Raw genomic sequence first — 24,699 nt, 5'->3', positions numbered from 1 at the left:
AATATGGAACTGGAGGTTGAACAACCAAAATTGACAAAAAAGTACCTTAACTGTCACGCTCTGGCATTAATGCAGAATGACTTTTTTCAATAAGCCTTACATACATTTCAGATAGACTGCACATTCTCAAAAGTCATTTTGCAGTCTGTGGGAAGCAGAATAAACATCTCCACATCTCCTCCCACCTGAAACTGGGCCAAGCATGATATGTCAGCGCCACACACAGAAAGCAGAACACCAGCTGGATTGTCTGACTTGGCACATTTTCCATGTGTAGTTCAAAGTTTACTGCTGATATTAAGCCAGGTGAGTCACAGCTGAAGGGATAAAAAAAGCCACAAAAGACTAGCCCTATTTCAGGCACCCATTCAGGAAATGTTTGAATAAACGAGACAGAAACTCCCATCTTTTCCAAGGTAGGAAGAAGTTCTAAAAAGCTACACCCTACTAATGAGATTTCAAGTATAAACTCCCATTTCTTTATTCATTCCTTCATTTTATCTTGTTCAGCTCAGCCAACTAACAATTCATCTTCCTTCCAAGTCTAACACACCAATCCAGAAGGCTGAACCTCAGTAGATAGCTCCAGGGAACCATCAACTACATGTCCCTGAACAGCTAGGAGCCAGGTTACTCCTCCCCTTGCAGTCAAACTAACACAGCCTTAGCACTAATTGGTGTGAAGTACCTCATAAAGGACTGCTTCTGTTGCTTTATCCTAACATGCTACCCACAGTGCTGACTCAGTGCTGTGATTAATATCAAATTTTGAAGTGGTTAAAATATTTGATAAGATCAATACTCATTTGTACTGTGCGCACCCATCTGCTAAGTGGACAGCAGGCATAAATACTAATGTTTAATTACTTATTAGTCAATCCTCCCCCAGGTTTTACTTTCCAATCTATTTACCTCTGTACACAGCCTACAAACAGTCAATCCAGGGCTGTTAAATATTTGGCCAAAAATGTCTATGCTCCCTTCTTCAGGTTACTGAAGTCTGGCATTGGTAAGCTCTCTGAATCTTGATGCCTCTCTTCCTCAGCTACTACAGAAACCAGCTATCTTAGAGATGGTATTGCTAAGAAGTTGCAACCTCAAAATTGAGTTGCAAAATGGAGTCCAGAGGATTTTAAGTCAAGAAAGCCAACTGCTTTTAGAGCCCCAGTCATTCAGACGGTGTTGCACCACCTGACCCGCATGTTTGTCTTCGCTGGAACTTGAAAGGAACAACATTTTCCACCAATGTCTATGTATTTTGCATTTTGTAGACGAAAGAGCTTTTTTTTTTTTTTACATAACATAAAGTAAAACTGGGTGCTGTAAAGACATTTTAAAAAATATATCTCTAGTGTTTAGAAATAAGGATTAAGTTTAGAGGTACTTTCTTACATCCCATTCTCACAACTGCCATTAAAAATCATACTTCAAATGCATTATCTGTAAAGTAATGGACTTTTTAGTAAAAAATAATGTTATTAAAAATATCATTTTGATCCAGCATTGATACCACCTCAAATGTAAAATGAATGCCAGGGACATTTGAATAAAAATGCACTAGCCTCTTTGTAGACACTTCAGTTTCTTTACTATTCAGTGTGGCCTATAATAATTTTCCTACATGCAGCTTAAGAATTCCTTCAATCACATACACTCACTCATCACAGGAAGAAGAGATCAAATCCACAGCAAGAAAAACATATTAGGCCACAACACAGCCAAAGATTTTGAGAGCTCTTTATTTACTTAACCTTTCCACCTACTGCAAAGCTCTATTTGATCTTTCTTATAAAAATAAGAGCATGCTAAAGAAATAAAGAAGACAAAAATGCAAACATTCCAGACACCTAAACCCAGACATACCAAATATTCATGTTTATGGGTTTCTGCCACTTAAGTGCTTTGCAGTCAAGTAATGTATTTTTACATTGTCCAAATGGCACATATATGACATGGCCCTGCTGTGAAACTGATTTTACTCAATTTAGAAAACAACATTGCCTGCTAAATGCACTGGTGCACCTGAAAATGCAGTCTAAACCATGTCTACACTAGAAAGTAATTATTTTATCAAAATGTCTGGAGCTCGAGCCTCTGTACCAGCAATTTAGTCTGGTCTTTTAACCATCTGTTCTCACTATATGTAACTGGTTTCAAGCTTTCTGAAAGACCAATCCTTACACCCTATTAGGGTTTACAACATGCTTGATGAACCCTAGATGCAGGGCATCCATTCTGCTTTTCTGCAAATGACTGTAGATTGGAATCCAATAAAATGACCTTTTGCAAATCTATCTCTGTTGTGCACAACAGAAATGAGTGATCAGGGTATTTCCTTCAAAACTTTGCTAGTGCTTGAAACCACTGCATTAATGTGGACATGACCCTTAGTCCAGTTAGAAACTTCTATTATCTGTTTGGCAGTTGTTCAAACTAATGAATAGCATTTACTGGCATTCAAGCAGGGCTGCAATGTAATCTCATGCATTCATTAAATTTGGAGTAGCAGACCCCAAAGGTGCCCTAACAATTATACAACCCAGCACAGATCACACTTTATCCCAAGTCTCACAGAACAGGTCATAAAAACCCAAATACTCATCATGAGTATCCAGGTCACTCTCTTAACTAACCATAGTCCAGTGAGACAGGCTTTCCACAGAAGCTGTTTCGAAAAACCTTGGCATGTCACCTTGACTTGTACTGCTTTGGTCTCACTTGCATTTGGTGTGAGATTTATTAGATAAGTGCATGTAGAAGAATAGCCAACACCAATGAAAAGGTCTCTGTCAATACGTCCAAGCTAACCTCTTCCCTGTATAGCACACCCCAGATGTGGGAAGATGGGTGGAGCATCTGTGGAGGCAAATACTTTAGACACAAGCAAGGCAATGTGGTTGTCAAGATCCTGTTTTATGTTGCTGAAGTTTATACCTTAAGGTTCAATGAGGCTAATGAGCTGAAGGGTGTAGTATAAACTCTGTCTCATCTCACCAGAACACAGGGGGAAAAAGCACCATTCTGATCCCGCTGTGAGAGGGAGCAAGTTTCACTTTTTTCTACCTCAACTTCCTACCTACATAAACTGAAGGTAATTATACACTTAACCACCTCCTTTGGGTGTTGTGAAAATTAGTTAATGTGTAGAAAGCAACAATGAGAAGCACTTAAGTAAGTGTTAAGTATTATCAGAGAGCATTATGTTGCCCTCACTTTAATTGTTTTCCTGTCCTCATTAAGTGCCTTCCATCTACTGCTGTTGACTCCCCATGACTTAACTGCCTTCTGTGACTTAAAAAAAAGTAGTTAAATAAGTACAAATTCTAGTGTTCTTTACAGATTGTCGGCTGTAGCACATATTTAAATATCAAGTATAGTTGATGGAACCAGTAATTTTTTTTTTAACTAAGAATTTGCTTAGTAACTACTAATCAGCTTGCAAGGCAAATATAATGGGAGAAAATAAATTTAAACTCTGTGTTTCAAGTTTGTGCCATTATATAAAAAGACTAATCTGTTAAATAATTAAGGTTCTGTATTTGTAGAGTGAGATGAAAGAAACATTACAAGTAACTAATAATTCCATGTTGCCATTTACCTCTAATCTATAATTAAACTACATACCTCAAATATACGTGTTAGTCTGACTAAGGTTTAACAGAGTCAGTAAAATGGGCTTTCTGAAAAAGCACTAATCTGTGCCAAGGAAACCAGTAATAGTCACCGCCTTTGGCTGTTATGTCTGATTAAAAGTCAGCCTTGTCTCTGCTGACTGAGCAGAAGAAAAGGATGTTAGAATCAAGCAGCTTCAATAACAAAGTACACACATCCTTATTGAAATAAATTACTGAAGTAACAGCTCCAAGTATTGCAGGAGCTACTGAAAATTGAAGTATTTGCTGTATAACACTTTTCATATTCCACAGACCATGTAACTGTGTGCAATTTGCCTTTTCAGCATAGGCACTGCATTCTCCAGAATGAAACATTCTTCCTACAGCCAGATATTCTCAACTCTGATTGTCCAATATGAGACATGCTGTTCCATAGTTGAGATACACAGGAAATATGCTAACATAATTCAATGCCTATGATTGTCAAGACAATTATGTGAGTTAGCAAACAACACCTTTCTAAGGCAGAGACAGAAGATCCAGTGGGTTTGCTTACTTTTCTTGGAGAAAAGTTTCTTTCTCTGTCTGATGTGGCTCAGCTTATATTCATTATCTTCACAATTGCAGTCTTTGCTATTCCTGTTGTAATACTTGGGCAAAATACTGGAGGTGCCTTTGCCGTTGCTTGCAGCTGCCAAGTCTGCCATTCCCTTGCACTTGTGCAGCTTGAGTTTTCCACTGGCATCTTCCACACACTGCCATTTCTGGAAGAAAAATTTGGTTATTAAAAATCTGTCCCAACTGTGGTCTGTCTCATGGCCAGCTCCAGCAACTTATCAGATATTCCTTGTAGTAAAATGGGGCTCACCTATCACCAAACCAGATTTTTGCAATCTTCCATTTTCAGACAAAACAACAACTCTTCAGAGCACCGTTGCATTTGTTTCTGAGCTTGCCTCTTGGAGGTAGAACAATTGAAATTTCTTTGAAAAATCAATACTACAGCTAAAAACATGAAGGTGGTAAGTGACAACTTTCAGAAGCATAACGGTGGCATAAACCAAGGACATTCAACATGTATCCTAATCCTGACAGTCTTATTATAACTCTCAGTGTAGTAGGACCAAAACCTTCCAGCTTTATGGAAGCTCTCCAGATAGAATCATACACTGGCTTGGGTTGGAAGGGACTTTAAAGACCATCTCGCTCCACTCCCCTGCCATATGCTAGGTTATGCATATGCCATATGCATAACCTTTCACTATATCAGGTTGTCCAGAGCTCCATCCAACCTGTCCTTGAACTCCTCCACGGATGAAGTGTTTTCCAGGATTGCTCTACAAAAGTGCCTGTTTTTCTTCAATGACCTTTTAAAGGGTCAGATCAGCTGTAGAAGTCCTCAGCTCAGAAGTCCTCATAAGTTTATCTCCATCTCGAGTGGTTTTCTTAACAGCTTTTTCCCTTCAACACACTTGGGCTTGACTTGTAAGGGTGAGCTGCACTGGATGTCTGAAGTGAGAAACCCCTCCCTCTTGCATTCAAACTAGAGAAAATACTGTTCCCTATCTCCAATTCACTCTGATACTCAAAATCTGAAGTAACTTGCTCACAGTTCCTTCATGCTGCTGTCAGAGCTGTACCAAGGTCAAGGGAGTTTAGCTGCCTTCAACCTGGCACAGAAATTCTACTCACTTCTCAGGTACATCACAAAATTATTTCACTGACTCCTTAATTTATCAACACTTTGCTAGCTACAGAGAATTAGAGACACATAAAAAACCCCCTTACAGTAGCAGTGGTTACTGCTTTAAAAAAGGTTTCTCAGAAACACTCAGCTTCTTGTTGAGTCTTGAGAAACATTCCTCTTCTTCCCTATTACAAAATCCTGTAAGCCAGTTCTTCCAGGACTCACTGGAATGTTGAGAATTTTCCAAATAAAAGAACAGAAGTAAAAACAGCAGCATCTTCCAGGCAAGATGATATTTTACAGCAGCCTGCAGTTCTATGAGGGAGACTCAGCCACTTCAGTTTGCACAGCAAGGTGTGTAAAGGCTGGGACAACAAAGCGTATATTTTCTATTGACATTCACTCCATTGTTTGCAGGACAGCAAAGTAAGAAAACAAGATCACTGTGCTTTATTATCACTGTGCTATTATTAGACTTTAATAGGAGTCAAAAGTGAAATGGCCAGTTACAGCACATTTACCTATCACTGTGGCAGAACCTCTAATTTAAAATGATCCATTTTATGGTGTGCCCACTGATTTCCTCAGACACCTGGATGCCAAATCTCCTGAGCTGTATCTGTGTTCAGCCTCCTGAAAGCCCAGCCTTGCTCTGATGCAGATAAATCCAGCTTAACTTACAGCACAACGAATCAGGAAATCAAGGAGAGATACTGTCAATAAGATCTTTGCATGACTATCTTAATCTGTAAAGCAGTACATATTTACCTAGATTCAGTAACAAATTAATATCTGAAGAATAAATTCCTCTCCTATAAATGCCTAACACTGATTGATATACATACAGACTGAGGTTTCAACTGGAAGTTATTTTACTAGAATAAGCAATGCTTCCTTTCACAACTAAAAGAGATGTAAAAATGTTTGTTGCTGTTTCCCATTTCATCTGGACATTATTTTTGAAAATATACAAACAAACTGCATTTTCTGCTCAGTAGAGCTCTATGCTCTAGGTACATTTTAATACATGAAAAATGAAGTTTCAACAGAGGGAAAGTTCAATGCCATGATGAGAATTACTGCAAGTACTCTGATGTGTCACCAAAAAATATTTTTTCTCTATTTCTTTCATGTCTTGTCAAGAGATTGATGCTCATTTTCCCCCTCCAGGTGAACTGGAAAAAATCCTTTAGTTTTTGGTGCAGCTGTATGCTACAGTGAAAACATCTCAAAGACTTCACTGAAGGGCACATTGCATGCATTAACAGGCCCCACTGCTGAATGACTGCAGTGCAGATCTACCTAAATTACATTAGAAGCAAAGATTGAATACATGGTGGGGGGAGCGGCATGGGGGCAGGAGAGCAGGGGAAGGAAAGTCTCAAGCCTTTGCTTTTTTCCCCAGAACAGATATGGGTATCTGTGTGAATATGTTTGGAATTCAACAGCTTATCCTTGGTCTGCTTGTAGGTCCAAAAGCAAATTCTCTGGGTTGATATCATGGCTCTATCAGCTGCAGTCATTTCCACAGGATGCTTTCATATTTAGGGGAAGAGGGCAGGAATTGCAAGAGAAATGTGAAAACCTCTCTTAACCGTTAGGAAGCTTTAAACACTGTTAATTCTGGCATTTGAAATTGCTTTCTAGTGCACAGCAGACCATCTGCTCTGTGGAGAAGGACATGGGGAGTCCTGGTGGACAATAAGTTGTCCATGAGTCAGCACTGTTTCCTGGGGGCCAAGAGTGCCAACGGTGTCCTGGAGTGTGTTGTCAGTTCCCTGAGCTGATCCTGCCTCTCTACTCAGCCCTAGTGAGGCACATCTGGAGTGCTGTGTCCAGTTCTGGGCTCCTCAGAGCAAGAGAAATATGTAGCTCCTGGAGCAGGTCCAGCAGAGGCTGAGGAGATGAAGGGACTGGAGCACCTCCCTGCTGAGGAAAGGCTGAGGGAGCTGGGTCTGTTCAGCTGAGAGGAGACGTCACCCACGTCTGTCAGTGGAGGCGGGGGGGGGAGGTCAGAGTGCTCTGTGCAGTGCTGCCAGCAGGACAAGGGGTAATGGGCAGAAACTGATGCACAGGAAGTTCCACTCGAATATGAGGAAGAACTTCTTTACTGTGCAGATGACTCAACACTGGAACATACTGGCCAGAGAGGGTGTAGAGAATAGCCCTGGAGAGATTCCAGAAATATCTGGACACAGTCCTGTGCTGTGTGCTCTAGAATGACCCTGCCTGAGCAGGGCAGTTGGAAGAGATGATCCATGTGGTCCTTTCCAACCATTATGCAATTATGTGATCATGCATATACCTGTGGAAAACTCTGGAAGTAACTAAAATATTTTTTAAGAGATAATCACTTAATTAATTAAATCTCTATATGAATAACTTCAGAGTGCCCCAGAGGTACTTTGGCTCACAGGCAGACATGACAACTATCAACCAGCAAAACATAATTATTTATAAATAATGGATTAACGCAACTGACAAGAAAACTAAAAGCCTGCCCCAAAGTTTTCAGATATTTTCTTTATTAGGGCAAATTATATGTTCTTAAATCAAGACCTCTAGCTTGTAACACCTCAAAAACAGAAAGTCCTGAAAGAGAGGGGAGTTTAACACCAACCAAAACTCAGTGGAAAACCCAGACTGCTCCACAATCTTCATCCCAGCTCCTATCAAAATTCCAAGTGAAGAACCAGTCTTTCCTCCTGCAAAGCATGGCAGAACAGCTACTCAAACCATCACATAAATGGCTTTTGCAATATATCCTGAAGTCTATCAAGCTCACATTGTGCAAAACTTTCCAGTTACCTCCTTTTAACATCAAAGCTGTTCCAGCTGGAGACTTCCCACCATCCTCAGGCCAAGTTAGTTGCTGTGCTCATGCTTTCTGTCACCAGCTCTGCTATGCTTGTTCTGATGCTTCTGTTTCATCCCCTATCCACAATTCCCATTGCACAGCTCATGCTACCCAGCTATTTGCTTGCAAAGCAAAAAGTCTGGGCTTTATTAGTTTAATAGACAAGTTGCTGGCAGTGAACAGAAATCTTGTTCAAATGCACACTGCAAAGGAAGAAAAAAATCAAACCACACTTTGAAACATGTTCTCTCCAGCCTAAACTATCTGCTATACACATCCAAGACTAAATTAGGACTGCAATATCTATGAAACATGAATCTTAATGGCAAAAGTTGTAGACTGAACAGATGCCTTGTTCCCTTTCAGTAACACTATTTACCTTGAACATGCAAATGACTCATTACCAGAAAAAGACATACTGTATTTTTCTCTGTGTTAAAAACCTAATATTTCTTATTATTCTTTAAATAATGAATAAACAATTCACTCATTTCCTTCAGTGAATGTCTCTCAATTGACACTTCTTTCTTTGAGGGAAAATAGCCAATCATGTAAGTCTTGCTAGGAAATATTCCATTGAAACACATATCTTTCAGAGCTGAGCCCTAGTTCATCATTCTGTGTCTCTCAGCATCTGGTTTTTGTTGGTTTTGTGGTTTTTTGTTTGGGTTTTTTTGGGTGGGTTTTTTTTTTGTTTTGTTTTTGTTGTTTTTTTTTTTTTTGTTGTTTTTTTGGGGTGTTTTTTTTGTTGTTTTTGGGTTTTTTTGTTATGCCAAAGAGATTCCATCTTATTTTACAGAAAAGTCAAAAGTGAAACAGTTTGATCACTGAGCTGCCAGCAAGTCTCCCTAACAGCTCTAGGAATCCAAGTTTCTATAGGACAATAAATTCTTCTGTGTTTGCCAACAACCTGAGAAAAACACATCAGTAATATCGGTCTTTAATTTAAGCAGATGCTTTCTGAACCCAGTGTTGCTGCCACATTAAATGGTGAGCTACAGACAAACTGCTTTAATGGCTAAAATAACTTCCAGTCTAATTGATTCATGAGTAGTCAGGATACACTTTTTTTCCTTTTATGAAACAGTAGAGTTACAGTTTAGTTACCTCTTCTCTGCTGTGGTTTGCTCCTTGTCTTACTTTCCATAGGGCTAATGAGGACAAAATAACAAAATCCAGAGAGACACACACAAGACCTTACTCTACAACAAGTTCTGTTGTTTTTGCTGGCAGCTTGTCCTACCGCTCAGATAGTACTAGGTTCAGGGAACAGACAACTTGAATTTGTCTCACACATTACTACTTTGTTCTAGTTGACTTAAAAGAATCAGTTAATGTCTTCTTCACATCTCTCCGATTCATGCAGTCAGACCCCTCTCTTCTCAGCTATTTTTTTTTGATTGATTATGCCCAGTTCCTTAGTTCTTCCCAAGAGGTATTACTTCCTTAACATTTTAACGTTTTTGCTGGGTTTACCCCTTTCCCTTGGTACCTTATTGCTATTCATTCACTGGCAAAGGATTGTTTGGTTTCCTCTACTTCGTGTTATCAGTATATAAATGAAGAGCACTGCCTGGTTTTCATTCCAACGCAACATAATGTCATTACACTGACTCATGATTTTTGGAGATTTGGACCGCTGAACTCTCAGCTCAGTTTCAGTTGTCATACACTACATACCACTCAAACTTTCAAATTATTAGACAGATGAACAATTTATTGATAGAATATTTTGAGGGCTTTTTATTGCCACAAACTGTAGCTGACATATCAGGTATTCAGCTAATTTTAAGATTACAATTATATAATTAATTTATTATTAATATAATAATTGGGTTGTGGTATCAAATGGTCCCAGCTGCTGCATTAGGCATTGCACAAGCTAAGAAGTCAGTGCAGCCTTAGCAGAAATTACATTAGTTGTGAAGGAAAAAAACAGCAGCACCAAAAGGGGAATTAATTTGTTTGAGGTTCCAAACTGAGCCTGTGAGACTGAAGCCAGTTTCCTGACCTCCAGTAGTCTTTTAACTAAAGTACACCAGTACCCATATCAGGATCTTTGTAAAAGCTGGGGTTTTTATTAAATTTTAGTGTCAATTTCAGCAAGCTACATACAAAATCCAATACTGTAATGACAAGAAGTTTAAAAACCTCTTATCTAGAAATGCAAATTTTTTGAGTTTGTGAAGCAACAAGCAAAAAAATCCAGTAAGTAAAATAGCCTCTGAAAATCATTACAGGCTATTTCTAGTTCAAGGAGGAAAACAGTTTTGTTAATTACAGTTTTTTTGTAAGGAATTTAATCCTCAGATAACAGCCTTAATAAATCATCATTATTTTAATTTTTGTTGTTTGTTGCCTCCTAATTTTATTGGTTCCAGGGCTGATAAATTTTTTAATGTATGAAGTTATCAGCAAGTCATTTCTTGCTATAATCACTATTATCACACTGCAACAAATCACAGATTAAGAATTTGATCCTGAAAGTTGATCATGTGCAACTTGTTCTGAAATTCAGGAACTCCAAAGTTCTGCCGAAAGTGCTATTGAAATTATCTGGACTTTAGCTGGCTTGATATATGTCACTTACCAAGAGAACTTAAATTCTTTCATAACCTCAGTATATCTCTGCGAGCAACAAAAGTACCAATAAACCACAAAAGATGGGAAGAATGGTTTGGATCTGCCTAATTTTTAAAAAGATTCCTTCCAAAACCTGACACTGTTTCCTAGGTCTGGTTGATACAACCTCAAGCTACAGTAGCCTCAGAAAAAGGAGAAAATATAAGCCATTTTTTTTTCTATTGCTCCTCCCTTGGCACTAAGCAAAGACTAATAATGATTGTGTTTCTGTGAAAACTGTCATATAAAATGATACTTCTAATGCTATTTAAAGGCAATTTCTACTTGTATCAGATTTGTATGCAAGTAAGCTTTGAAAATAAAATGTATTTGAAATGGAAATCATGTGAAATCAGGCAACTATTTCTCTTCAGGAGGTAGCAGTATTATTGTACTATGCCAGATCCTGCTAAAAAAAAAAAATTACTATCTTTTAATTTTGGGAGTTCTTACACGTACAGCATAGATTCCCTATAGCAATCAGCACTGCTGCAGGTATTGCATGTTTATCAAATGTGCACAAAATTGGCAGCTTACTTAAAGGGAGATTTTGTGCAGCTGTTGTTATGATACTGTGGTGTTACTGGGAATACTCTACAGAGCAATGCTGGTATCATAATTGGCTTCCACAAAAGCACGTTAATGCAGGCTACTAGATAAAAGTGGGTCAGCTTCCACTCACCAGCCAGCTTCAGATGAAAGGCCAAACTACACTAAAAAGAAAAAAATTGTGTGGAAGCCATTAGATACTACGATAATTTTTTTTCTTTTCTATTTCATGTGGGAAGAGCTCATCTCTTTTAAATCCTTGAATATAAATGCTGAGCTGCTCTTTCATCTGATTCTACAGTCACCCTTTGTTGGATGCAAATAACTAACACACACCAAACCCTAATAACTAAAAAACAAAACATGGCAACACACAGATTCCTGTTGCTCTCAGAAGAATTTACATATATTAGCGATGCCAAAAAAATTCCACATAGTGACCTGTGAAACAAGGTTTTAGACACTATGAATAACTTCTTCTCCATGATCTTGGTACTCTCTTACCAAAACAAATACAGGTTAAGGAAGGTGAAAAATTTGCAAAAATCACTTTGTGGCAATAGACCTGTATTCACAAACTTGCATGCTCACATAGCAGAATTTCAAATTCTCCACCTCATATTCAAAGTTTTATTTACCTCTCCTTTAAACTCTGCCCTTGTCTCTTGTCCTTCACTCCCCTCCTGGGTCTTTGCTCTCCATTTGTGCTTCTTGTCTCCTGCTCACACTTCAGATACCCTGGGACTGTTCAGATTTCTCTGTGCATGGAATAGCAGGTCCCCAAAACTTGTTTAAGTCAAAAGAAACAGTCCTAATGACTTCAGCAAGCTTTCAAATAATTCTGACCCAGACGGGTATTTAACATTGCATCAGGATATGAAAATTCACTTTTCATACTGAAGACTCCAAGTACTGTTAAATAGAGTGTCCTGCAGGATCAGAAGACATCTGCTAAATAACCATTGCATCTGCATAACATCAACTCCCCAAGGCAGTGGTATGTTATTAGCTTGGGCTCATTCTACTTACTGTGCAGAGCTATGAACAGCATCAGCAAACAGACAACACCCATTTGTCATTTGAGAAGTTAGTCTTCCTTCACTCTGAAGAGATTTTGGGTGCACCCATATTTAGACACAATTTATCCTCAAATAAGCACATTCATCTCCCAGTATTCCTATTGTTTAGACAGACTACTAGGACATATTCTCTAGAGTAGGGGTTAGAAGGATTGAGATTCCCTTGAGAGCCCTTCACAGATTTTAATTGACTTGATTGTTTGGCAATTTTTCCTGATGTCCAACATAAATTTCTTTTTTTGCTAAATTTCATCCTATCACTTCCTATTATGCCTGACCGAACTGCTCAAAACAATTCTTCTCCTGTCTCCTGACAATGAGGATACAGCACAAGTATCTCTTATTAGCACATCTATACTGCAGAATTTATTTGTAGTTTTAACTATGGAGTTGACATTTTATACTTCTCTTGAAGAGAAAATAGTGATAGGGAAAGAAAAAAGCTATGTTTCTCCATCCTACTTACTGGATAATGTTGTAGTAGGAAAAAAAAAAAACACCTTTTCTTCCAGTTCCTCAAATAACATTGCAAATTCATAAAACAATGACTTGCTCCCATTCAGCTCAAATTTCAGCTCAAGACTTCTGATGACAATAAACTATTGCATATAGTATTCCTTTAAGTTTAGTATTTTTACAAAGAACAGAACATTATAATTGCTCTGTGTACTAAATCGGACATAGAAGCCATAGGAGGAAAAGAACATCTGGAAAATTCTTATACATATAAATTGGATCCAAACACCTAAGGAACAATGGACTCATTTCACAGGTGCACTGAACTACATGATCAGTAGAGCCAAAAGTATGGAGTCTGGCCTTTGACAGTAAAAAAATTAACTACTGCAGCCTAAGTAGCCCATTACTGACTATAGCTTGGTAAGTCATTCATATCATGTCTGCAAGAACAGTTATATTCCACAGACTAACTTATCCTGACAGCTGTCTGGGCTGCCGGAATATGAGGCAATGCCAGTGTGATAATAGACACATTAGCATGTGGACCCATTTACCTTCACCCCTTTGTCCACAGAATGTGTTACAGTCCTTGGAAAGGGGTTCTCCGACCCACACCTGCATGAGAGAGCTATGACACAGAGTCAGTTTTGCCAAGAGTGGTGAATTCTCTGGAGATAGCCATGCTTTGCTTTTGCACTGCCCTGATAAATTCACAAAATCCTCTCCTGTGTATGTCAAGACCATGTATTGATACTACCCTATTTTTTCCCATTAATTTCTTCTATGTAACTTGTATGTAAAGTGAACATACTGTCATATCTGCCCAAAACAGTTATGCAACAAGGGAAATGACACACAGTCAATGAACTTTATGCCCATATACACACAGCATGCCTCTAGTCATAACTGCATGTGTGTTTTCCCAGTGTGTTTTTGTTAAGAGGAGAGATATACTGAGTTAACAGAATTTTAGCTTCCCATTACTATATGTAATTAGTAGTAACTAATTACAAGTAACAACAACAAAATGAATTAAAGAGAGAATTTGAAGCAAAGCATACATTTAAATACATGTATGTATTTAAAAAGGCCAATCAGTTATGTACATTGTAGCTTCTCATCACTAATGAATCCCAAACCACATTCTCTTTGGGAAATAAAACAGGCAGTTTTCTTAGTGGTAGTCAGGAATCAATACAGAACACTTGAATCAGCAATTTCCTGACTGACAGTCAATCTCAAAAATGCTGTAGTAAAGATTTGAGCAAAGGTTACAGAACGAGACATTTGATTTATATGCTGGCATTGATGATGAGGTGAAGGACATTGACACAGTAAAGGTGTTGAGCTTAGCCCAATTACACCTGCTTACTTGCAGTCAGGGGTAACAATACCCTACCTGGCCAAGCTGTTCACAAGCTGTTTGATACTCAGCTCGCTGACAGAGGTCTTTCACACGCTGGTATTTGGGTAGGAAGTTTTCTTCTTGGGCATCTACCTTCTCGTTCTCCCTTTTATGCAGCAGTTTACTGGGAAAAAAAAAAAAATTCTTACGTTAATATTAACTCCAACACACAAATACCGTTAGCTGAAAAGACTCAGAAGAATAGTTATTTTCCGAGTCCATAGCACCTCTGGTAGCCAAAACTTAACAGTCCAGTAGAAACTAGCATTTAGCCTGTCCAATAACACACAAGTTATTAATGTCCTGCTCTGAGGGAGCATACAAAAACATATAAAATCAAGACACTGTGTTACAAGCCTGAGTGACAGGCAGTGACAACTGTCAGTATAGAGCGACCACATCACATTCTACAGGGCTCATGCCCCCATTTATGTACTAAGGCAGATGTGCAGAGGGAATGGCCAGCAGTTGAAGATGCAGAGAGGAAGGGTTGCTCATAATCCTGTGATACAAGCAGGAGGGTAGGGGACAGTAGCTGAGAGCAAATTGGGATGTCTTCCCATCTCTCAGTCCAAGTAAACTTCCCTTCCCCCACCACAAGAGCACATTTATGCAAGCTGTAGGCAGAGACCATCCATTCCCTCCAATCACACAATCACTGCCATTAGGCATACTGCAGCAGTGTCCCTGCTGGCACAGCTAAATGGCTTTAGCCTGCAGCAGAGTGCTGCTTTGGCTTTAGCTATTCAATATCCTTCAATTTAAAAAGACTAGGCTTTGTGATTAACGCTTTCCTTACCCTCTTTCCACGAGGAACGAGTCTCTCCATACCTTCATCTTTTTCTTTAAATGAAACCTACGAGACGAGGAGGAGAGTAAGACACAATTCCCACAAAACCAGTAGCCAAGTTATGCCCCAGTTTGCTCTCCCACCCCTAATCCCAACAAGAAACAAGCCACGTAACTGCACAAGAGCTCTATGAAGCTCCACTGAAAACCACAGGACATATTTCTCTCACAGGAACTAAATCCACAACAAGTTTACCCAGGACAATTTCTTCAACATAAGTGTGTTGAAGGCACAAGAATTTTCCTTGTTCACAAAGGATCACAAATTAAATCAGGATTTCCTGACTCAGATTTGGGCTCTTACTCTGCATCTATCCAAAAACTATCCTATTCTAAAGCAGCTGCTCCATTCCCCCTTTCCCTCTACCCAGCTACATGTAAAGCAAATAGTTCTCCTTCCCTTTTTCTGCTGATTTTCTCTTGCAAGCATTCTCCAGCAAGTCTAATTCTCTTCCTCAGTCTTTTTCCAATGAAAGTACTGATGGAAAGTCTTAAATAGAAACTGCAGTTTTTAGTGCTAGCCTGTCTTTATATATAGTCTGATACACAACCATCGCCTTCAATTATTTTACTATTTTTTCAATATGAAATGCTTTGCTACAAATGGTGCCATGAAGACATTTAAATCTATAACCTACATGACTAAAGACATTCACGTGTAGCCCTCTCACTTCTACATAGACTACATTTAGTATATACAGATGCCATGCATGCCATACATCTAGAATATGAACATGCCAAAATTAAAATAAATAACCGAAGGGAGTTGTATATGCCAAATAGTCTTCAGACTTTCCAGTGAATGATGTATTCAGCTAGATGGTGATTTTATTATATTTTCCTTTAAGTTTTCTGCATGCTGCTGAACACTTGTTCAGTCTATTGTACAAACACATGCATGTTTCCATGCAACATTTTCATTTCTTACCTATTTACCGGTCTCTCAGAATCCAGCAGCTTTAGAATGGATTTACCATCCATATCAGACGGAATATCCAATCCAGCAATATCTAGAATTGTAGGTGCAAGATCAATATTCAACACAATGTGAGGATTCCTGAAAAAAACATAGGACAAAAGAGTTTAAGGTCTATACAGTTATACCAAGCAACTCCAGTTTCCACAGAGTCCAAGGACCTGAAAAGGCTTATTTTGTGACACCTGGAAATAAAAGAGGACACAATCTGATTCTTTTCCATGAAGGTAATTAACATATAATATATAGATAAGTTGCATAACCTCAAGGAGACTAATACAAATATTTAAAACTTTATTACAGAGCATTTTTGAGAAAGCAAAGTAGTTCATAAGGTAAAGTTAGTTAATTTTTGCACAAAACAGTTTAAAAACTGTTGGAAAAACTGTTTGGGTGTCTTACAGAATCAAAATGCCTGCCAAATATGCTGACAGCTTTCTTAAAAAGTAGATTTGGCAGGTTTCAAAATCTAGTATAGAAATGAGTACTTCAGTTCCTATCACAGTAGGTATGTTCTGAAGAGAGCATGAGAAATATATTGCTAGGCACTAGTAACAACTAAAAGTGACTGTTAATTTACAGTGTGAGACAGAAAAAGGAAAGGGATGATGAAAAAAGCAGCACAAGAGGAACAGTTATGAAGAAAAAAAAGTGAGAAAATAACAGCTTGAACTACATGCTAACACTACATGCTACAGCACTAAGCATGTAGAATCACTGTGTTATGATGTGCAGGCACAAAGAAAGGATGGGACCAGATGGGCTGAAATATATATTAGTGCAGAATTCCAGCTCAAAATACAGGACAGAAGAAAGCTGTTAAAGTCACACTATTTAATGAGATACTATTTTAAAATTACTACATCTTTGAGAGAGTAAGCAAACAGGCACTGACAAGAGCATAGGTGATGAATTACATTTATGCACCTGATTTGATTTTAATTACTAATAATTATTATGTAGCATATTTGGTAACTGAAATGAGAGGTTAGTAATGCCTTGCTATGGTGATTGCTATTAAAATTTCCCTAGTACCAAAAGGGAATCATAATAATTATTCTGCAGGAAAAACATAAGGTTCACAAAAAACATGGATGACTGAAGTTCTACCATTTAAAGAAAATCAGGTTGAGAGGGAAGATCAATTTATTATCTGATATATTCCCTCTCCAAGGTGTTTTATCCTGTTCTTCCTGTTTGCTCTACTGTGACAGGCTGTGTTCTGTTAAGACCCTGTCAGGCTGATTCTTTCAATTCTAACAGAAACATGTTTTGATCTTCAGAAGTCTTTGAAAAATAAAATTCAGCAGGAAGGTTTCAGAGCTTTTATGGATATCTGGGTGTAAAGATCCTAGAACTACAGTAGACACAAGTGGCTGGTCTCTAGCCTTATACACTAGCTCAGTCACTTGGGCCATGTTAGCATTGACTCTCTAGGAAGGCCAAAAACTGCAGTCAAAGTGAAAGAGAGCAGGTTTTTAGAGGCCTATTCCAGCTCATTTGAAATTCTGGGCTGCTGCAGACAAAAGTCTTTCAGTGCTGAGGTAATATGTTTAGTCCCAAGTGAGGAATCCCTCCCTGCTCTTTAGAGAATATTGTTTTTTTCACATGCAAAACTGCTGAAAATAAATCAGAAACACAGTGCAAAATCTACAGAATTTAACATTTTTCTGCTTTCAGATAATGTGAATCAATGAATTTAACCAGCATTTGGAATGAGAGGTTTTTAATAACTATTTGCTATCATATTACATACTAGGATCCATTCCTCTGTGGTGAAGAAAAAATTGCATGAGGAAGATTGTGTGTGTTAATTATGCTAAGTCATGCACACTGATATAAATATTAGGCAGCAATTTATGGCACTCTGTCCAAAATCATTACCTAAGTGCAAATATTTGCTATCTGAAATAATTGCTTAGAAAGTGTATTTACTTAATTTTTTAGCTGATTAAAGCTACCATTTTAATTAATGGTTATACTCTGCATGCTTGTGTGCATCCAAATAACAGCCCTAACCATGTAGTGTCAGAGAATGAGCCAAAACCAACATTTTGTGGATGCTAATATATGAGCTGGTCTCTATAAACTGAAACAAGTGGCTCCAACGTTCAGCAATAATTATCTACATTATACAGTATATTTTTAAGCTTTAAAGTGACAGTTATGTGTATAATTTGCACTCCTCAAAAGAATGCAAGTGTTTCCTAGATTGGACAAAATTCAAAGTGATTTTTCAACAATATCCACAAAAGTGCAGCGGCTTGTGCTGCACACCTATGCAAGCATTTTTCTGCCAAAAATAAGCAGGATGGGCAGAACTTTGTGCCTTCATTTGGCTGCCAGGTCAATACAACTAGAGATGCGAACATGAAGTTTTCAGATCACAACACACACAAAAGCAAAGAACTTACAAGGATCCAGCCTCCACATTTGGTCCTCGGACATAGAAAGGGACTCTGATATCAAACTCATATGGCATGGACTTCCCTTTCACCAGCCCAAACTGCCCAATATGATAACCATGGTCTGCTGTATATATTAGATAAGTATTTTCCAGTTCTCCTGTTTCAGCCAACATATTGTAAATCTGAAAAAAAGAAAAAAAAAAAAAAAATTTATTCCACTGAGTACCTCTACACGAGGAATGCTGCATATCACTTTCTGCTATGTGTGACATACAAATAACAACAGCTAAGGAAGGATAGCACTGAGTTATCATAATAAGCCACTCTGAATAATACATAATCACATCTTAATTTTACTAACTGAATATTGTGGCTATTACAAGACAAAATTCTGTTTTAAGGTAAAACACATTAGCATGCCATTTCAAAAATGTTTGGGTTCAGTATTTTGCATGAGAGCTGTCAAGACAGTACTAAATACATACAGTAACAGAGATAAAAGTTTCAAGGTGTCACTTCAAAATTTTCACTTTTATCTTCTTGCAGCAAGTAGTTTTAATAAAATGACAGCCCTTTGAATCTCACACATATTCAGGCAGCACTCAACAACCTTGCCTTCAAACAAATGACTCCCCATTATGCAGAATACTTGCAAAATATCTTCCAGATAAAAATCACTCATAGTCTCTTCAGTATGGAGAACTACAAGGAGATTTAAATGTGAATACTTCTACAGATTTACATAAGATACTATATGAAATGTACCAACTTGAGCATCTAAAATCAATTTTTATGTGACATTTTTGCTTGAGAAAGGTGACAAGGTGGTGGGATACCAACAAAGTGGAGCCTCACACAAGTGCAAAACACCAGCACAGGAGAAAAACTGTTGTTGTGTTGGTTGGGGAGTTCATTTTTGTTTTTTTTCAGGTTGTTTTGTTTGCTGGTTTGGCTTTTTGTTTTTGTTTTGAGGGTTTTTTGTTTGGTTTTTTGGGGTTCTTTTTGTTTTGGTTTTTTTGGGTTTTTTTTTTTTTTGAGTGTGATATTGTTTTGGTTTTTTCTCTTTAATTTTGAAAAACTAGTAACACACATAATTCAGTAGAAAAAGATCAGATAATTAGAACTCAAAACCAACCTAACTGATTTTGCCTGCCATGAATCACCCAGAGTGAAACTCTTTTACTAAACAGGAAATAAAAATTGTGTGGTAAAATCACCAATTTCCTCTAATGCTGGTATCTGATCCACCTAAACAGCTTCATTAACATGAAGCAGAGATCATATTTGCCTGAATTGGTAATTATAAGACATTAGTAACAAACTTATGCAATGCCATCTACATAAATCTCATTTTTGCCTTAGAGGACTCCTCTAATTTTATGTTCTACCTTTTTTGAATAAGAATGCCAAGAGATAAGCAGAAAATTGCAACACCTTTAAATTTGCAAAACCATTCTTCAGCATAGCTTTTAGTGAATCCAGACATTTTGCTGAAGACACATAGTTTGCATAAAGAAATCTCATTGTTACACGATGCAGACAATTCTAAAAGTACTAATCTACATATTTATTTACTTCCAGTATTTAACCTCCTCCAGGATCATTCCAGTTAGGACTCCTGTATCATCACTTTTTGCTGCTGCTGCTTTCTTCTCTCAGAAGCTCAGTGTTACAGAATCAAAATAGACACACATTTAGGTAGTTATTTCCAACAGGTTGTAGGATGACTTTATCAGAGGATACATTCGTGTGGTTTTTCAGGCAATCCCTTTCTCTTTCCCTTTATCAGTACTGGTTCTGTGGCAAAAAATCAGCTTGTTCACACCACCCAACTCAGGGTAGCTGTCTTTAGGAGATGAGGGCCCTTACACATTGAATAAAGAGACAAAATGATCAGAGGTGAGACGATTACGCATTATCAAAAAACTGAGAGTTTTTTAAACAGTCCTCCTCCTTCTTTCTCCTTTATCTTCATACGAAGGACAAAGTGGAGCTTAACTCAAGAAACAAGCACATGTTTAGCCAAAAAACAAAAGTGTCTATTAAACTTACCATCTCCATAGAGTCATCCACAGACATGAGTGTTTGAAGGCGCTTTCTCTGTAGCATGTTCGTGAACTCCATGTGTATAGGCTTCATGGGACCGGTGTACCTCATTATCCAGTGCTTGTCTGGGTTTGGAGCATAATTATAACTGGGAGTACTACGGAACAGAGAGAAAAATCACAATATTTTAGCCAAGTAGAAAAAAGCCATAGTAATGAATATTAATTTCCATTTGATCAACACTGTAGGATGTACTATCTGGGGTGCACGAGAAAATATTATTTTTGAAATGTCTTCTACTTTTGTGTTATGAAACATGGGAAAATGAAAACCACTTGGGGGGAATAAAATCTATGAAAACATTAAACACACCTTATCTTTCCAAAGAATTTGAGCTAACAAGTACACATTTCAAGGCCAAGAGACTTAGCCTCAGAAGACTTAACTCCACAAGTATGATCAGGATGAAGCATGTATTACAGAGCTCCTACTCAAGCAATTGCTTTGTTTTCACTCTGCCCACATTAGCACCAAATAGTACGTCTTGTGCAAGCTGTTTAAAAATAACTATAGAACTTGCTGTAAAGGTTCTACTATGTTATTTAACAGCTTTTACAGTTCAGTACGACTGGTTACTTGAATATTGTCACACATGCACCAGAGGAGCACAGGCACTCTGCCTACTGGTATCCAATTGCATGTGAGCAGCAGAGGTGGACAAATAGCTGGACTTTAAAGACCTGTGAAGAAAAGTGGGATAAGGAAATAGGGCTGTATTTTGAAGACTTATTCCAGCCACCAACTCCTTTGCTTGAAGTCCCAGCAAAATCACAAGAACCTAGCTCAATGTCTCCCTGGAATCTCCTTGTCCCTCCAAGTTCTCATGGTCCTGGGACATCATTAAAGTGTTGAGGAAAAATATTGTCCATAGTTTCACATGGTTGGAAGTTCCAGCAATCACATTTCTATGCAGAATTATATAACTTTAGTTTAGCTGAACCTAAATAAAAGATTTATTTTACCACCATGATGTCAACTCTCTGCAAAACCAACTCATTAAAAGCTATTGTTATAGCTTACATTTGCAAGAAATACTATTCTTATGTACTATATTTATTCCTTATTACTTCAGGTTGAAGATTACGTTTTACAATTTCTTCACATCATGGCTCAAACACATCATGCACGGAGTCAATCATTAAAAATTACTTTCCCTACGTAATTTGGTTAGGCTTCCTTTTTTGATTCAAAGCACTAAACTTGGTCTATGCAAATGTAAATACTCATTTACTTTCCTCTTAGCATCACAATTTCCTAATAAATTCCTATTTGAGAAATTTCTACTTTTGGTTTTGTATAGGCAACAGAGCAGCATGGTTTTTAAAAGTTATTAAGCTAAAAAATAATATAAGTTGAATCTACTTATCAAAATACTGCATATGTAATGTATCTTTGAATATTACAGTCTTATGAGATTTAATATAAATGTTAAACTAATAATCTGACAGTGACATTTTTTATGCTGAAAGTCTCTATTAGATGCTATCTGAAATATGTGAATATTTGGCTAGGGGAGGCTTCTTCATACAGGGAGGAAAGGGCTGGTGGCTATTCTCTCTGTATTGTTAATAGTCTCTTGAATTTCAGAATGTTATTGTGGTTGAAATAATGACATTGTCTCTTTGAAAATGCTGACAGTTATGGAAACTGTTGCTATGTGATGCCCAGAATGAATAAAAAAATGCTTCACAAACTCCTTTTCCACTTACTTTGTGACTTCCTGTCTGATTTGAAACCTCTCACTATTTAATCCAACCAAAACTCACAATTTTCTTTGATTGCTACAAATGTAACCTTTTAATCCTTAACGGGTTTGTCTGTCTTATGGGAAAAATACAAAAAATTAACATTCCTAGAAGCTAGCTGAGACAACTTCTTCCAAAGTACCTAGAAGGGAAGCCCCAGACAGATTGCATTTGACCTTGAAAAAAGATGGATGGTAACATGTACCCTCTATTGAAGTACCATTTCTGATCACTGCTAAACTGCCCAGCTGCCACATTCTCTACAGCTCAAAATATAGGCAGCAATAAAGGAAAACCATGTAGCTGAGGGATTTGCTCTGTGAATAATTTTGAAACAAGACAAGACTGCAGATGCACATGGAGGGGAGCTCTACAGAATGAGATGGAGAGAGTCTGCAGTATAGGGCAGAATGGTCATATCAGCCAGAACATGGTATAGAATCAAGAGAACAGCAGCATAAATTAGCCACAGAAGTACATACCAGAGCTCAGAAGCAAAGCAGCACACTGACTAAAATCCATACCACTAGCTTTTAGCTATTACTAGCAATGCCACATGATGCAGTATGTACATCAGACTTCTTCAGCACTGCCACAGGAAAAGGTGGAGGATCATACCACCTGGTATACTGCCTTTTGCTTTGGGGACTAGGCAAAGACTTTGTTCAGGGTATTGCTTACTGCTTTAGGTCAATTTGTAACTGTTCCGCCTGCATTCTGATCCCTCCTTACAATATCCACATGACAATGAAACAGTAAGAACTGCCTGAAACCCTTTATCACTGGGGACAGATCTATCTGTCACTGAGATTCCCTGGAATTTGGGAACAAGGGGAAAAATGGAAAGCAGAGAACTAATTTACATCATTCCCTCACTGTATGTACATGTTCTGCATTTTTACATTTACTCTTAAACCCAGGCCAATGAAAACTCTGGCAGATTACTATCATTATTATCATCATTATTATTGTTATTGTCATTACGCAGTGCTGGAAAATTTGTTTAGAAGACAGCTGTCAATTTCTTTGTGTGAGATGTAAAAAAATCCTATTTTACGTTCATATCCACAAGAAAAACACTGTTCTTTAATCTACCAGGATAATTTCTTTTTTTTACAAACAAAATTTCTTTTCAAAAAGTGGTACTTCCTGTGCAATTGTTAGCACTGTAAGAAAAGTCACCTAAAATAATACCCAACAAAAGTGTAACTACTTTATAATTAGGAAGATAAACCTAATTTGCATGAACAATCAAATTTAAAGTACTAGCAAAAGAAAAATAGACATATATAGTCTTTATTTTTCATTGCTTCAATCCTTCTACTCTTTTTCATTCAGCTAGAAAGTAAATTGCTACAGAATGTTGCATGATAATCACCTCCAAGATCCAAATGCCTTCCAAAGGAACCTAATAAAACTAAGGTCAATACTGGATATAAGCAATGAGAAGTTGTTCATTGGGCATTTCTGCAATTTTCATTTCAAAGAAAATGAAAGCGTAAGACGGCAAACAAACAAGAAACACTTAATTGCTGATGATCTGTGCCACAGATTCTCTTGGACACAGCAGAAGATAATGAAATATAAAATTCTAAGTTACGCAGTAACCAGACAATAACACAAAAGAAACTTCTCTCAGACTCTATTTTAAATAAAACAAAAAAGCTAAAATGGCTTTCACTGGACTTTGGGCTAGCCTGAGAAGCTTTGGCCATCAACTGACAATTATTTCCACCAGTTCCCTGCTCCTCTACAAACCCAAAGTAAAACAGAATTCCCCTCAAAAAGGGAGGGGGAGGGGCAACACATAGGAAGAAAGTTACATATGTTGAACATCAAGGAAAGCATGAAGCCAGTACTTAGAAAACTGTAGGAATGCTTTCGGTTGCATCAAGAGGTGATTTGGGAGAAGCATTCATTTTGCCTCCATGTGAGGAGATATCTGTAGTGCAGCATTAAGAGCTGTACATGCAAAATGTCTCTGTGCTATAAACAGGAAACATCTCAACATGGAGCTTATAAAGATGCTCCTTCAGGAAGCAGGTGATACTGCTTTTGGGATCTGTTCAAGACATTGTATTGGGTCATATGCAGACCTACCAGCTCATTCAGAAATAGCCTGTGTAATTTGGGGCTGCAGGTCTGTATTTCTGTTCGTTCCATAAAAGAAACAGAAGTAATATGTATTGCATACTATAGTTTATAAGTAAGGTCAGGGAGATAGAGTTTCTTCCCCTGAAGAGATTATAGCCCAAGAATGAAATTTTGATCACCCTGCTCAGAATAAAAAGTGCTTTACTTCCCAAATAGGCTGTAACAATGTCCGATGAATTCAGTACAAAT

At 37.8% G+C, this 24,699-nt stretch overlaps 1 protein-coding gene across 1 annotated transcript in view; it reads right to left on the bottom strand.

The window, feature by feature from the left end:
* The window catches only part of SULF2 (sulfatase 2), a 58,416-nt gene that overhangs the window by 11,677 nt on the left and 22,040 nt on the right, over positions 1 to 24,699 (bottom strand). Inside the window, exons 6-11 of the mRNA XM_053993302.1 lie at positions 20,558 to 20,708; positions 18,512 to 18,687; positions 16,050 to 16,178; positions 15,072 to 15,128; positions 14,267 to 14,396; positions 4,171 to 4,378 (exon numbers count right to left, since the gene is read on the bottom strand). Coding sequence (XP_053849277.1) covers positions 4,171 to 4,378; positions 14,267 to 14,396; positions 15,072 to 15,128; positions 16,050 to 16,178; positions 18,512 to 18,687; positions 20,558 to 20,708 — 851 coding nt within the window. The remainder of the gene's footprint in view (positions 1 to 4,170; positions 4,379 to 14,266; positions 14,397 to 15,071; positions 15,129 to 16,049; positions 16,179 to 18,511; positions 18,688 to 20,557; positions 20,709 to 24,699) is intronic.

This window comes from Vidua macroura, chromosome 17, assembly GCF_024509145.1.
Source record: "Vidua macroura isolate BioBank_ID:100142 chromosome 17, ASM2450914v1, whole genome shotgun sequence".
Classification (NCBI taxonomy): Eukaryota; Metazoa; Chordata; class Aves; order Passeriformes; family Viduidae; genus Vidua; species Vidua macroura.
This window is presented reverse-complemented; position numbering and strand designations above follow the sequence as displayed.